This window comes from Papilio machaon, chromosome 2 (genome assembly GCF_912999745.1).
Source record: "Papilio machaon chromosome 2, ilPapMach1.1, whole genome shotgun sequence".
Lineage (NCBI taxonomy): Eukaryota > Metazoa > Arthropoda > Insecta > Lepidoptera > Papilionidae > Papilio > Papilio machaon.
In genome coordinates this window covers 7,976,322-7,991,223 of record NC_059987.1, presented here as the reverse complement: position 1 = coordinate 7,991,223, position 14,902 = coordinate 7,976,322, and the positions used below count along the sequence as shown (strand labels likewise).

The following is a 14,902-nucleotide window of genomic DNA, read 5'->3' as shown; positions in this document are numbered from 1 at the left end:
AAATATATTTAGTGCAATGTGAACTTTGACTTAGATCACAATATTTTTAAATTGTTTATAGGTTACTTAAATCACTTTACGACACATCAAAATTCTGGTACTAAATGTTACAAAAACAATGTTAATGAAATCGATTTAATTAATCTTACATTTATTTTTTTATATTTTGCCGTCGTTTCGCCGTCAATTTAAATTAAAACTTATATACCTAAAATGTGCTTATTTATAAGAATGCGGTAATGAAAGTGGTTAAAACGGTTATGTTATGAAGTACTTTATCTAGACTCGGACAAGGTGTGTTCGTAATTCCTTGTAGGGCGCGGGTTGCATGTCGCCGTAACATTTTGCTAATAAGTTAAGGAAATGTATCCACATTAAGTGAACCATTTCTTTCCTCCTAAGGAGACTTTTTTTCTAGATTACTCGTACGGAAATCGATCACGTAAGACATTACTTCATTCATTTACAGGTTGAAAAAATATTATTCCTACTGTCATAGCAAGCTTTTATCGATTCCTAACACGTAATCTTGTTCTATGAAACACTGATCAATAACGTATTCAAAGACTAAAATTTAAGGTTTATATTAGAAAATCATATTTTTAATAATTTACATGTATTAACGTTAAAGCTAAATTACAGACGCGCGAAAACATACTAACAAAGAACCAGAACAAATCATTATAAAAAAAAATTCTTGAACACTTATCGAAGCATACAATTAATGCATGTAAAAGGCAATGATGCCAAACATCCATCGCGTTGAAAGCACGGTTGTAGGTCAGTGGCACTGCAGATCGTTTATACTTTATATGAATATAAAATGTTACGATGATTGGGCGTAAATTGTTAACCTCTCGGTACGGTGATGTGGGCAGCCATTCATATTATCGATGTGCCATTGAACTTGCTAAAGCGAATATTAAATGTTATATGAATGGCCTAGTTCTATAGAAATATACATTCTTCATTTCTTTCAAATAAAAATAAATATGTTACCAAACTAAACACAATTTAGAAGCTCACCCATTTTTAATTCAGAGTTTTATAACGACGGAACGGAACGGAAAAATACTACATTTATGCCATTAAATGCACGTACTTAAATTCTAATAGATGTGATATCCTTGGTTCAGTTTATTACAGTAATTGATACAAAGCACTTAAAATGTCTTTAAATCTGTACGTCTAATGTGTGAAACTATGTTTACATTTGATTGCCCTGCATACGCATTAACCATGCCAATATTTAACGAGAATTTTCGCAAGATAATGTTTTAACAAGGTTATATAATTTGAGAGTCGTAAGATTTTCAAGATTTGTTAACGTGATTATTTGTCGAATATTAAACAATTCTATTTATTTTTATTGTTTATGGCTCGAAAAGAACAGAAACATGATGACTTTCATGAACAGAAACAAAAAAATAAAAATAAAAAAATAAGATAGCCTATTTGAACATGGTTACGTAGATATATTTTTTATTTATGTGAAGATACAGCACTACAGTTGGTAACGGTCGGCGCAAGTTAAATCGCTTAATAATTCTTCTCCACAGTTAATTGTTGCATCAATCGATTACACACACTAGTTTATGCGTATCTTAGTTACAATAATTGAATTCCACGATAATATCTGATAGATTTAGTTTTGTTTTAAGTTGTAATGCAGTTGTAAACCTGTAAAACATGTTTTTAACACTTACGAAGTATAAATTGATAAAGATTATTTCTTCTATTCTCTTTTGTTTTTTTACTAATAAAATAAAACAATGTATCTCGAATAAAATACGGTTTGCGAGATGATGCAAAATCTGGGGCCTTGCATGAAAATTTGCGAGAGTATTCGTAGCGTCATCGACAATTTTTTTATTAAATTATAACAGCGCCCCTAATAGAAGAAAATTAGACAAATCTTTCGATTCGCAATACCAATTGTTATCGCTAATGAAAGGACCAATCTTATACACACTTTGAAAAAAAATCTCGATGATGTTACGAATAGTTTCTCGTAATATTTCGTACTTAGCTCCCAGTGTTCTTATTGGTCTATAATGGACATAAGTTGAAGCCTTTTTGGTAAAATACACATAATTAGTAAATGTTTTTACTTACATTGCATTTTTCCATTGGTTCCTATAATTTCAATGATGGCAATACGTTGTTTCTGGCGAAAAATAAATACCTCAGGTGTACAAAGTACATCAAGTTCTAAAGATGAACTTAGATATTTGCTATAAAAACGTGAGTGTTGGTATTCACCATAGCGAGACATTCAGGGTCAACAGTTCTGCTGATTTGGCAACAACGTGGGTGAACAACATTCGGTTGGGTACCCTAACGTTCGACGCCCTCTGGATATGAGATAGCAACGGTCGTTAAGTTATACGTATTTGGGCGTTATTACTTTGAAATATAGACCTGGGTATTAATATTCCCACTCTTTTATAATATTTAAAATATTTAAAATTATTTTAAAATTCGACATGTTAAAATCTCATCTTGTTAAATAATGGATGAACCATTTTGCTTAGCTTTTGTTTGACTTCAAGCTTAAATCAAAATTATTAGTATTGTATTATCTACGTTTTGATATTTGTAAGAAAAAGCTTATGTTTAACTACAACGCATGCAGACGGAAATTAAAACCAAAACTAAATCAGAAAACGGTTAGTACTACTTCACAACGTTTACAATAAACTTTAAAAAACGGTTCATAGCGCAATGCCACCAAAAAAATACCACCAAGTGAATAAAGCACAAGATTACATTACGATAAATTTTGACATACAATGCATTCTTATAAAAAATATGTTTATAGAAACACAACATACACAGCAATGTATCATTTACGTTTAAAACAACACAGTAAACTAATGACGCGAGCGAACTCTGGTATAACAACATCGAGCCTCTGGTATAAGTTCCAAGCGCATTGTTTTACGAAACTAAGGAAGTTCACGTTATAATGGTTCATTATGACATAAAAGTGCACTTCGTAAACGGTTGAACATTGACGTACTTGGATGTTAAAGCAAAGTAAGAATAAAATGCACGAGACAGGACGTTGTACCCATTGTTGCCTTTCTATGGTAAGCACTAACGTATCAAAATGCATCCTCTAATTTAAAAAATTAAGCATGCATCATTTTTTGCCGTTGCGTTAGAGTAAGTGTCGGAAATGATTCGTGGCATTTGTTATATAAAAAAAAAAGAAACATTTAGGCGTGTTCAATCCAGATTTACCACTTTCGCTGTGACCACTTTTCTTTTCCGTACTACTGATTCTAAGTATGATTAGTGGTTGTCATTTGTACAAGAAATAAAATAACTTTAGGTTTATAAATAATAATTAAATATACTATATTACTATTAAGTGTACATTCAAAACAATAACACACGTTATACTTATTAATAAATTTGATTAACGTGAGAAATAATGTTGGCTTTAGTTCCGAGCCTCGTTTGTGCTATTGTTGAGTATGACATAACTAGTTTTTGCAGCATAAAATGATAGTAGATAACAGGCCACAGTTCACCTTGAGTGTGGAATGCCAACTGCGAATGTTTAACCACGTTTAAATTTACCATAACAATGTTTCTGTACTATATATGTACTAGGTCTAATAGTTCATGGTATATCCAAATATGAAGTGGTAGAATCGAATGCGCTTTCTGACTATATTTACCCTGTCTGGGCATAAATTAAAAAATGAGAAAGCTTACATAATAATTAACATTTTCCTTGCTTATTGATTGCTAAAAAATGAATATATTTACAAGCCATTTTTTATCTGTTGACTAAGTTTTGACAGGTTCGATTTAAATGTCACCAACAAGGAAGTATATCAATAAAAAATTATATGCAGACAGATGTTATTTCGAATCTCTTCTACTAATTTTAAAGTTACGAAACAGTTTGCAACGTATGCGGCAACAAGTCTAGCTTTAGATAAAATTGCACAATTAATTCTAATCACTTTATAATAAACGTGACATATTTATGTATCTCGTAACACAGTCTCGGGCAAGGACTTCGCAACCTACTCTAGATTAAACAAACAAAAACAATACGCTCAAATTATCACACATATTCGAGGTAACATTTTTTCCGCCAAGTCACTTATGGGTTCAATTTATAGCCGACACTAACTAATCTGTAGCTTGGTAGATCACAACAACGATATAATTTATTATTAATCTGAACAACAATTTTGTATGCCAAATAACAGCAATTACATCTTGACATTTGTTTGATTAAATAAAACATCAAGACCGCGAGAGGTATGGTGAACGCACGGTGTTTTGAAGGAAGAATAAATCATATCTTTTTACTTTAAATTTGGATAATAATTTGAAATATGACATCTATTATTTTTAAATGTCGGTATAAAAAAGATTGCTTTAAAATCTTCACGAGAATAATAAAAAAGCATTCATTTAATGAGTCATTTAATTTTTTAATTAAAATATTAAATATATTTAAAGTTAGTGAAGTTAGACATTTTTGGTTGGCCACTTTTATTGGCAACGTAAAAAAATTTATCGAATACCTTTTTGGTTGATAATTTGAAAAGTACAATCCCACACATAACTGCTTATTGCTGTGGTCATAAATGTATGAATTTGAAAAATCAAACTGTCAATATGTCCGCCCACGATATCTACATATAGTATTAACATAGTGCAGTATCGAATCAAGCCATATTGGACGTCAATCGTAACCGTCACTTACTCACCTTGACGCTTGAGCATTCCATTGTACAGGAAATTATGTACCGGTCGAAGTATTTCATGTAAGAAAGTACGAATTATTATACTCAGATTCGCTGATTGATCACTCAGAGGGACCTCTAGTGTGTGATTTCTCATACTAAATATACACTTAACGACTGCGGTGACTTAGTGTTTGACAGTGATACTTTAATTTATATGTTAAATAACCTTTTACACCGACATACATAAGAAAAAACATTCTGTCTCATAGTGTAACGTCTTGTCAAAAATAACCGAAATTTAATTAATTTAAAGTAAATTGATGCATATAGACACTTTAATTATAATGATATATAATTAAAAGACTTAATTAAAACTTATTTTCACGACAACTAACAGACTGGAAAGAAAAAGACCATGAACTTTCAAATAAGGTAATGAACAGATTTCAGTGGAACTGTTATAGCACCGTCTTTATTAATTCGCTGCTACAAGTTTTTTTTTTTTGGTAAATATAAATATTACTACATTATATAAAGAAATATTACCGACGAATCATTCATGGGAGAAGTCGAAGAGCGTCGGTGGCTCAGGGGTTAAGCACTTGACTTGCAATCTGCAGGTCCAGGGTTCGAATCCCGCCATGTACCAATGTGTTTTTCGATTTTCGATTTACATATGTACATTTATCCGATGTTCTTACGGTGAAGGAAAACATCGTGATGCAACCTGCACATATCTGAGAAGAAATTCAATGATATGTTTGAAGTCAACCAACCCGCACTTGGCCAGCGTGGTTGACTATGGCCTAGTCACCCCTAACTTGGGGTAGGCTCCGAGCCCCTCAGTGGGGACGTATAGTAAGCTGATGATGATTCATGGGAGAAGTGAATTCATAAAAAAAATATAGAGATTTTTCAATATTCATTTACACACAACACACACAAGTACATCGCTACAGACAGGGGATAGATAACATATCGCATGTGTAACGTTAGTAAAACAAGTATCTAGTCAATATATGTACAACTTTCGTCAAAGTAATTTTCTAAGTAAAACACACTCCAATGATGTGAATCAACCGGATCTACCAAGGTACAAGAGTTTGCGGTACGACACTACGACGTAATTACGGGTGTGGCGAGGCGACATGGCGACGAGTATAGTCACGGATATTGCGCCAGGACCCCATGGTTAGTGTACACAACACAATATATTATGCTTTCACATTACACCATAAAAGTTAGAAAATCGTTAAGACGCTATCAAGTGTCATAATTTTCTATTAGGAAGACTATCCTGTTTTGTTTCCTCAACTTTTAACTTTACGATTATTTCAATATTATGATGTAGCTATTAGTAGAAGGAAGGATAATAAAGTTCAAAAAGTTACGAGACAGTTTACGTAAATTTCATTCAATTATTATATTTGCATAAGTGCGTTTATATTACCTAAGTTTATTTTCAGGTTAGATTACTTCCAGGAACTACATCTTAATAATTACGTTTATTCTAGGTATTTAACCAAAAGGATTTCGTGGTTAACGGTAAGGCCTAACTATAGTTAGAAAGCACGTGTTTAACAACACGGCAGTCATGTTACAAACCATCGCATGTTTGTATAAAAGCAGGGCGTTTTACACTACTTTCGTGTATAGTGATGTGCAATCGATTTAATCGATCATATAATTCATGTAAAAATCAAGCGCAGGGATTAAATCATTAATGAATCAAAAAAGAGCATATGAAATTTCAATTAAAGGCTATCAAACATGTGGCTGTGACATCATGGATTTGCTAATAATTAAGGAAAAGTTTGCTCTAAGCATGAACAAAGAATTTGTTGCTCAAGGGGCCACGTTTATTACGTCAAACTAATGAGTTTTAAATCTCTGCAACATCTTTTTTTGTACAAAAACCTTATGCTCCGATTAAAGAGAGTTTCTAATACAACACTAATAGTGTGTTTGGTTTAGATTCAAATTATTAAAAAATATCGATAAAAATACACACACAGTCCAGCAAAAATGTCTCATCGACAACACGTGTGCCATTATCTTAATATCTAGCTAGTAACTAGCTACTAGTATACTTTCTATGACATGAGCTGGCTTTTTGCTGCCGCTTTTCTGTAAGTCTGCACTTTCGTTAGTATTATTCTAATAATGCTTTATTAATATTATTAAATACGGTATTAATTGACATTAATTTATATAATATAAATTGTTGTAATTATTTTATTGATTAAAAAAACGTTGTAAATGATGTGTACGAATTTATCTTGTTGAAAAATAAAAGTAAAATATTAATAAAATAAAATTCCACACGCATTTCTTCGTTTGTGTACAGAATAATAACAAGGTTGGTGTTAAAATGCGTATCACGTCAATCGTACGTTTGCTGCGTACTGATTGGTTAAGGAAAGTTGTGTATTGACAACGCAATGGATAGTTAACATTGACTTTGTTACAGTGACAGCGTTCTATTGCTCCCAACCTTCATTAACATCTAATTAACTACGTTTCTTAATAAGTACAGTTTAAAAAATGTCTTTGAGTATTATTGGTACATTATACAAACAATTACCCCTTTTAAGTGCATTAAGTTTATCTATATAAAAGTTAATCATGTAAAAAGTTAAAAATTTAATAATTTAAAAACATATAACGGAATCTCGGATTTTGTGAAAAAAATATATACAAAGTATATAACAAGAAAATAAAGAAAAGGTTGCATACATTGACCATGGTCATCTTCCAAATATCTAATATATAAAATTCTCGTGTCACAGTTTTCGTTCCCGTACTCCTCCGAAACGGCTTGACCGATTCTCATGAAATTTTGTGAGCTTATTGAGTAGGTCTAAGAATCGGCCAACATCTATTTTTCAAAACCCCCCCCCCCCTTCCTTTAGTTTTTTCTAACTGCGCGCGGACGGAGTCGTGGGCGACAGCTAGTATTTTATAATAGCTTAGTTTTTTGTTAGAGATTTAAGCGCGAAATTTAAAAATACTTAGCAAGTACCCTTTATATTCTTCCAGATTATGCTCTACAACTGTAGCAAATTTCATCGAGATTCGTTCAAAGTTGGACATTTGTTTGAGTTGTTTAAGTAGCTGACCTGTAGAACCGGCAGCGGCACCGGCAGCGGCAGTGCGGCTGTCTGCGGGGGCACGGACTGCACGGGGCGCGCGGGGCGGGCCGCGGCGCGCTGCAGTGACGCGCGCTTCACCGACACCATCAGCCACACGTCCTCCACGCGCTGCGCCACCTGCAACAACCACAACACTTACAGCACTCTGGTACATCATACCTAACCGCGTCTAGCCTTCTGTATTAAACGTCTATGTCTTTGTCTTTCATCTTTGATAAAGCAGATATGTTTTAATTCGTTTAGCATTAATAATAAATAATATTAATTTTTTAATTGTGTTTTTTTATTCAAATATATTGGTCCTTCGAGCAAGATATTAAGAAAAAGCTTTTATTATGTTCGATTCTTTAAGAAAACATTTGCAGGAAAGTGTACCTGAGCGACGAGCGCTCTGGTCTCTTGCGTGGCGCTCTGCAGCAGCATGTCGCGGAACTCTTCTGGTGCAGTCAGACCGAAGCTCTTGGCGTCTTCAAGCAACTTGTCCACGGCAATGAGACCGCCCTCACCCGCCAGGATCTCTACACCCGTTGCGCACCATTCGTTCGCCTGACAACAATATTAAATTGATTAAAATCAGAAATAAATTACAACCTAGGTTAAATCAATAATTTATTATTGTAAGGTCCTGACCTTATTCCACTTATCTGAGCCGGCCATTCTGCCTGTCTCTAACCCAACTTGGGAGTACCGAAATATAACATGTTACCAAATTTTATTTAAAAAAAAAAATTAGCTTCAAAGCCTTGTAGAGTCTTATCTTGACATTACATTGTCGCAGTTGTCAGACTTCAGTTGTAGGAGTAAATATAAACATTACCTTATCTATCCTGTCCATCAGTTCCCGGGCTTTGGTCAACAGTAAGTTCCGTTTCTGTATTTTATCAATAAGTAAAGCGCTCGTCCGTCTCAGCTCCTCGCATTTTGATTCTATGTGGTCCACGGAACTAAGTGGGTCCTTCATTAACGTCTCACCTAAAACATGCGAAAATTAAAAATGTTTCAAACTATTACAAGTAGAATTGTTAATAAAGAGTTTTTAATATTGGCAACTCTAATACGATACAAAACATTATCCACCTTTTTTTATTTATTTCTTGATATTGATAAACGTTTTAAAATCAAGCACATCCTAAACACTAATTGACGTCATGTATCTGTATTAAATACGAAAAGAAAAACAAATTATTCTTACCGTCGTCAATAACTGTGGACGCAGTATCGAGATCGCAATTACACAGTTTCTCAAAATCGTTAGCTTCCTGTATTAGGCTCTCAACTCTACTCGCCGTCTCTCCGACTTCGGTCATATCGCACGCTGTCTTTAGATGATTATCTAGAGTTGCCTACCAAAATAAATAACAATTAATTATATTCACACTGGAAAACTTAATGTCTAACTCAGAGCACCTAAGCCGATGTTAGCAAGGGATTTTTTTTTATTAAAAACACTTCTTGTATTGTTAATTATCATTTTAATACTGGCTGGTTTGCATGCTGAAATTTTTAAAAAATAACTAAAAGGCAATCTTAATCCTGCTTGGAAAAGAACTAAAGAAGGAAAATTTTATACATTAAAAAATTTATGATAAACATATTTTAAGGATAATAGTTCTTTTTCGAAAATTGAATATGTTCCAATGCAATTAATTCTTATGAGTTTAAAAAGTTTTTACTACAAATTTATATTTAACCGCTTGACATAAATGTCATTAACCTCAACAACAATTAAAAAAGGTATCCAAAACCTAACCTCACTTTCGTAAAATGTCAATTGTAAAAATACAGAAGTGAAATAAAATCGTTAATAATTAATAATGACGCTAGAAATGGTGTGTAATTTTCGTAAGTGTAGAAAACCTTTGACAAATCATGCCTGGGTAACGACATGCTCACATGCATTCTGCATAGAGCACGGTCAAAAAGAGTTTAAACGTAATGTTGAGAATTCATTAACGTGCCCTGCATGCGGAAGTGAATTGCGAGATAAATTCGACGTGATTCAAGCAGATCTTAAGCCCAGTGAAACTTTTAAATCTATAGTTTTAGCGGGCATGAAACCCGATACGATTATGGACGTGACAATGAGGGCAATGTCTTTTTGGTCCTACCAAATTGAACAGGAAACTCTTTATCAAGAAAGCTTAGCGAGGCATTGTAAGGAAAAATTACAATGTTTGGAAGAGGTTAATACACTTAACCTACAAAAGTTGAATGCGGAATTGGAAACGTGCAAACGTAAAATAGTCGCTTTACAAACGGAATGTAACAAAAAGAAGAAACAAGCCGAGGAATTGACTGCATGCTTGGAAATCAACAATAGGAAAATTCAAAAACTTCAGTTTCAGCTTGACGCTTTAAAAAGAAAAGATATTCATGTGGCAAATTATGAAATGACTACTAACAATGAAAAACTAATGGAGATATCAGATCTGGTAGGTAAAAGAACAAAATCTGAGGCTTTTGTATTTAGACCAATAAATGAAGTTGATAAATCGCAAAGCATTTCATCGCCGTCAACATCCATGTTTGATTTCCGCAACAGAAACAAGCAACCGGATAAAAATAAATCATTCAAATTCCGACCGGTGCGATCTTAGTATTAAGCAAAATATATTTTTTTAGATTATAAGCGTAATTACCTGCATTTGTTTAAAATTCAATAAAAATGTACGAAATTTCAACCAGTGGTTTAATTTTGTGGAATGTTTTTGCCAGAAATTATCGAATTGTTTCTCAGTCTCGTCTAATTGTACTAGTAACCTGTAAAATAAAAAAAGTTTTACGTTAAAAAATATCACAAAAAAATCATTATCTATATATATAAAAGAAAGTTGTGTTAGTTACACCATTTATAACTCAAGAACGGCTGAATAGATTTGACTGAAAATTGGTGGGCAGGTAGCTTAGATCCAGGAAACGGACATAGGATAATTTTTACCCAGTTTTCTTTTTTCTTTTTTTTTTATCCCGCGCGGACGGAGTCGCGGGAAAAAGCTAGTTATTTATAAAAGGTATCACTAAAATTTACCTCTCTACGGCCGCCACGTGACTTATAATATTGTAGGTTAGATTTGGTTTCCTAACTTGCGTCAGCAACTCTTCGCCCTGACTCGTTGCTGTAGACAGTTCTGTTTTTAAAGCTTTATACCTAAAATAATACAAAAGATAAGTAATTCACAATAATACGGAACCAATAAAAAAGTTATTTTTGACAGTTCGTGATTCCATCGAGGTCATTGACAAACAAAATTTTATTTAAACGTACTTATCATTAATTGGTATTTAAAAAGTACTGTACCTAGTTTCTTGACAGTCTAGTAATTCTTTGGTTTGTGTAGGATCGTTACCCATATCGCAGTCGACTATTTCATGCATAAAATCGTCTAATTTGGTAGATATCTCCTTCATTAGCGTCGAAAATTTCTCCAAAGCCTGGAAGAAATTATGTTAAATTAGTGTATAATCAAAAATATGCTCAAAATGGTATGGTATGAAAATAGTTCTCAGTATATCATACCGGCGATCGGCTCGTTATGATATTTCCCAAAAACAATCCACATGAGTTTTCAGTGCGCAAGAATAAATCATCATTGTTATTGTAGGTATAGTATTTTTTAATTAAATAAAATTAAAATTTAATGATTACTTTATCATTCCGGTTGAACAAAAGGAAATAAATACTTCAAGGTATAAGAGTCAGGGGTTAACATAAAATTCAACTAACTATTCGCTGCTGTATCCATTCCGAGTGTGAGTACTGCAACTCTCCACCTAAATCCGGTGTCAGTTGGGAGCGGTCGAAATGCTCGTACAACTCCTCGATGCAGGAGCACACGAGGACTCGGAACCTGAACTCCTCTTTGAACAGCTTGCTACTGACTTCGGACAACGCCTTCTGGAGAAAACTGGCTGGACGCAGCACGTATACTGAGTGGATCATGCCGGGAAAGAACTCCTGGAAAGGTATGAAAAAAAATTCTGATAATTCAAGTCTTTATGTATAAGATACATATATGTGAGGATTTGGTATTCGACTATGTAGCGAACTATTGCATCGGTCCAGCAAAATTTCTCAAGCTTCATTTTAACCGATTGTTGTCATTTTTTGTTGAATAATATAGCAATAGGTAATCAATTTGTGGTAAATATTTGTTATGTGAAATGGTTTGTGTTGAATTTTTATTTGTTTGGTAAATTGATTTTCAAAAGTAAATGAAAAATTATATTACATTTGAATATGATGCCAATACTTACAGATATCCTTATCAAGACAGTCTTCACAGAATTCCATCTGTCCTTCCTTCGATCTATTATTATGTGAAACCCCATTTCGGCTTCTAATAATCTGAAAAGAAAAAAGATATATATAAATTAAAAACCGACAGACCCATACTTACATTTTACAAATACCAAAATTATTTGGTCTAAGTACTCGTTATTTATGCATGTTTTGGTTCAGAGCACACACTTGAGCTATTTAAGTACATCTAAGTCTTAGATATTTTTTTATTAAAAAATTATAATAAATGATTGCAAATATTAATCGGTGTCAACTAGACTAGAAAACAATTTATCTAGAGTATACTTGAAAAATGGTTAACATATAGGGTTACAGGCGACATTAAAAAATCGTTTACATTTAGACCTCGTGTTAACTTTAGACACGTGCTCTATGATAACGTAAACAAACGCATTTCGATTGATCTAAACACGGCAACGCCCTACATTCTACAGCTACTATTCTTTTTTTAACAACCACTTTATATTGCCTTCCACCGTAGTGTTCTATATAGAATCTATGTAGAATTGAATACATTCGTTTTTCTTTAATGGCCTAACTGCTACAAGTGTTAAAATAGTAAATGCGAGTGTTATATGCGTAATACACTCAGCTCAGATGTTAATAAAGTCGTGTCTACCGCATTCAGTATGATGACCCTAATTTAAAGAGTTTGCTGGCTCCGAGTTTGACATCGAGTGGCTGATTTAAAACGAGTCTCAGGTATTCGGTTTTTTTTGCGACCAGTGTTATAGTTTATGTATTAAAAGTTTGCAGCTCCATATAATAGAGTCAACTCACGAAGGTACTGAGGTGAGGTAGAGTAGCAGGCGCCTGTACTCAGCCGGGGAGAGAAGGTGGAAGTTGCTGTTGTCGGGGAAGGTGATGAGGGGCCGGTGGTCACGCGCCAGCCCGCCAGTCGCCAGCGCATATTGCGGCAGCAGCAGTTCACCCACACTACGCCCCTCCTCGCCCTCGCTACCGCAGCCATCGCACTCCGCTTCTGGAATACACAATATTGGTATGAATGGGTAATCAGATAAACAGAAAAATTATTTCTAAATGTTTCAAGAAATCTCCTATCTCCCATGTAAATTCAGCTACCTTTTCTTATATGGTTTCTTATTCTATCTATCCTTTCACTGTCAAATCCTCAAAAGATCTTCATTAGGAAAGATTGAATAGATGAAATGGATAAAAATTAAGCCTTCTGCACTTCACGTCATTGCCGAAGCGCAAAATGATTTCGCGCCTATCTCCTGTGAGGACGTGGAATTTCATCGGTCCAGTAACAAACTAGGGCAACGTAATGTGTACTTAGCCGTTAAATCGAAAAAGAAAGAGTATGTACCTAAACGGCTATCTTAAAAATTTATTCGCTTATGTTAAACTCGTTATAAATAGTTTGTCATTTACTAATTTTGGTATGTAAATTGGTATATATGAAAATATTTGAAATAGAATTCGCATCCTGTTTGTAAATTATTGTTTCACTTTGTTTTAAATAAGACAGCGGAAGTATAAATATTATCACTTTGATTTATTAAATAACATAATATATTATTGTATTTTAATATTCATTTGATAATGTTTAAATAACAAAATTCCATACAAAAAGTAAGCATATAATAGTAAGCTTATAGCGGTGTTATTTATTAAAATGTGCTTTTCAATGTTAATATTTTAACGTTACAATAGTTCCGTTTACACCATCTTTAATTGAAGGCGTTGAACTTCGAAATAAAGCGAAATATATCTAAAGAAAACTGTTTACATTACGTCCATTAATTTTCTTCAGAATCAACACACAAAAGCAAAGAAATTCGCTAGTTTTGGATCAATATAACAAGTTTGTGGAAACTCAAGGAACCTCGGCAGGTGCGCTAATGAGTTAACTTCGAGTAAAGTTCCGACTACATGGCACTAAGAAAAATAACTTACGTCTATGAAGTTGGAAAGTAAATAAGCAAGACAGAGACAAGAATAAAATATTTAGTAACATGACCACGAGGAAAAGTTATCAAAGGCCGTTGCTATTTTAATACTACTAGATTTTGCCCGCGACTCCGTCGTAAAAAAACCTGTAGCTGATGTGTTCTTCCAGATTATGTTCTACATCTAGAATAGAATAGAATAGAATAGAATAGAATAAGCGTTTATTGCCACACAAAAGAAACTTATGAACTAAAATTAAACAAAAAGATTAAAAACGTGGCAAAAGGTAGCCAGCTCAGCTGATACAGGCACGACATCGGCCCTCCCTGAGCTGGTTTTCAGCAGGCCCCTTTGCTCTCACAACATATGCACTTAGGTGGTAGGGTAACTAAACTAAATAACAAAAAAAAAGAGAATTATAGTGTAATTGTTTTAAATTTTAAACAATGTGCGAAGTTAATAATAATTTTAACTTTCAATAACAATAACATTATATGGAGAGTAAAAAATTAATAAATAAATAAACAACAAAAAAGGTTAAGGTGTTTAAAGGATATAAATATAAATACATAACAAACTGTTTCTCTATAGGTTAAATGGAATAATATGATTGAAAGTGACAGTTTTCTTATCTATTTACGTCATTGATTGGTTTGTGACTCCAGTAGAATTTTTTTGTACTTCTTTGAAAAACCTGAATGCGATATTATTTTATTTAGTGGTGGAGGAAGATCGTTCCAAACCTTCGAGGCTGAAAACTTAAAACCACCTCTAAAACCAGTAGTACTGTGCTTTGGAACTATCATTTTTTTTGTATA

General features: G+C 33.4%; 2 protein-coding genes across 7 annotated transcripts in view; one reads left to right on the top strand and one right to left on the bottom strand.

The window, feature by feature from the left end:
- The window catches only part of LOC106714434 (guanine nucleotide exchange factor DBS-like), an 81,304-nt gene that overhangs the window by 40,425 nt on the left and 25,977 nt on the right, over positions 1-14,902 (bottom strand). For all 6 annotated transcript variants that reach the window (XR_006756265.1, XM_045680594.1, XM_045680571.1 and 3 more), the window contains exons 2-11: positions 12,951-13,152; positions 12,125-12,215; positions 11,595-11,825; positions 11,169-11,302; positions 10,899-11,018; positions 10,510-10,630; positions 9,063-9,213; positions 8,688-8,842; positions 8,246-8,416; positions 7,838-7,987 (exon numbers count right to left, since the gene is read on the bottom strand). Coding sequence is in view for 5 of the 6 variants with exons in the window: in XM_045680594.1 (XP_045536550.1) it covers positions 7,838-7,987; positions 8,246-8,416; positions 8,688-8,842; positions 9,063-9,213; positions 10,510-10,630; positions 10,899-11,018; positions 11,169-11,302; positions 11,595-11,825; positions 12,125-12,215; positions 12,951-13,152 (1,526 nt within the window). In the remaining variant the exon portion in view is untranslated. The remainder of the gene's footprint in view (positions 1-7,837; positions 7,988-8,245; positions 8,417-8,687; positions 8,843-9,062; positions 9,214-10,509; positions 10,631-10,898; positions 11,019-11,168; positions 11,303-11,594; positions 11,826-12,124; positions 12,216-12,950; positions 13,153-14,902) is intronic.
- Positions 9,672-10,502, top strand: LOC106716848 (E3 ubiquitin-protein ligase CCNB1IP1-like). The gene has a single exon (XM_014510487.2). It carries the CDS (start codon positions 9,685-9,687, stop codon positions 10,465-10,467), a length of 783 nt encoding a protein of 260 aa, XP_014365973.2. The 5' UTR covers positions 9,672-9,684; the 3' UTR covers positions 10,468-10,502.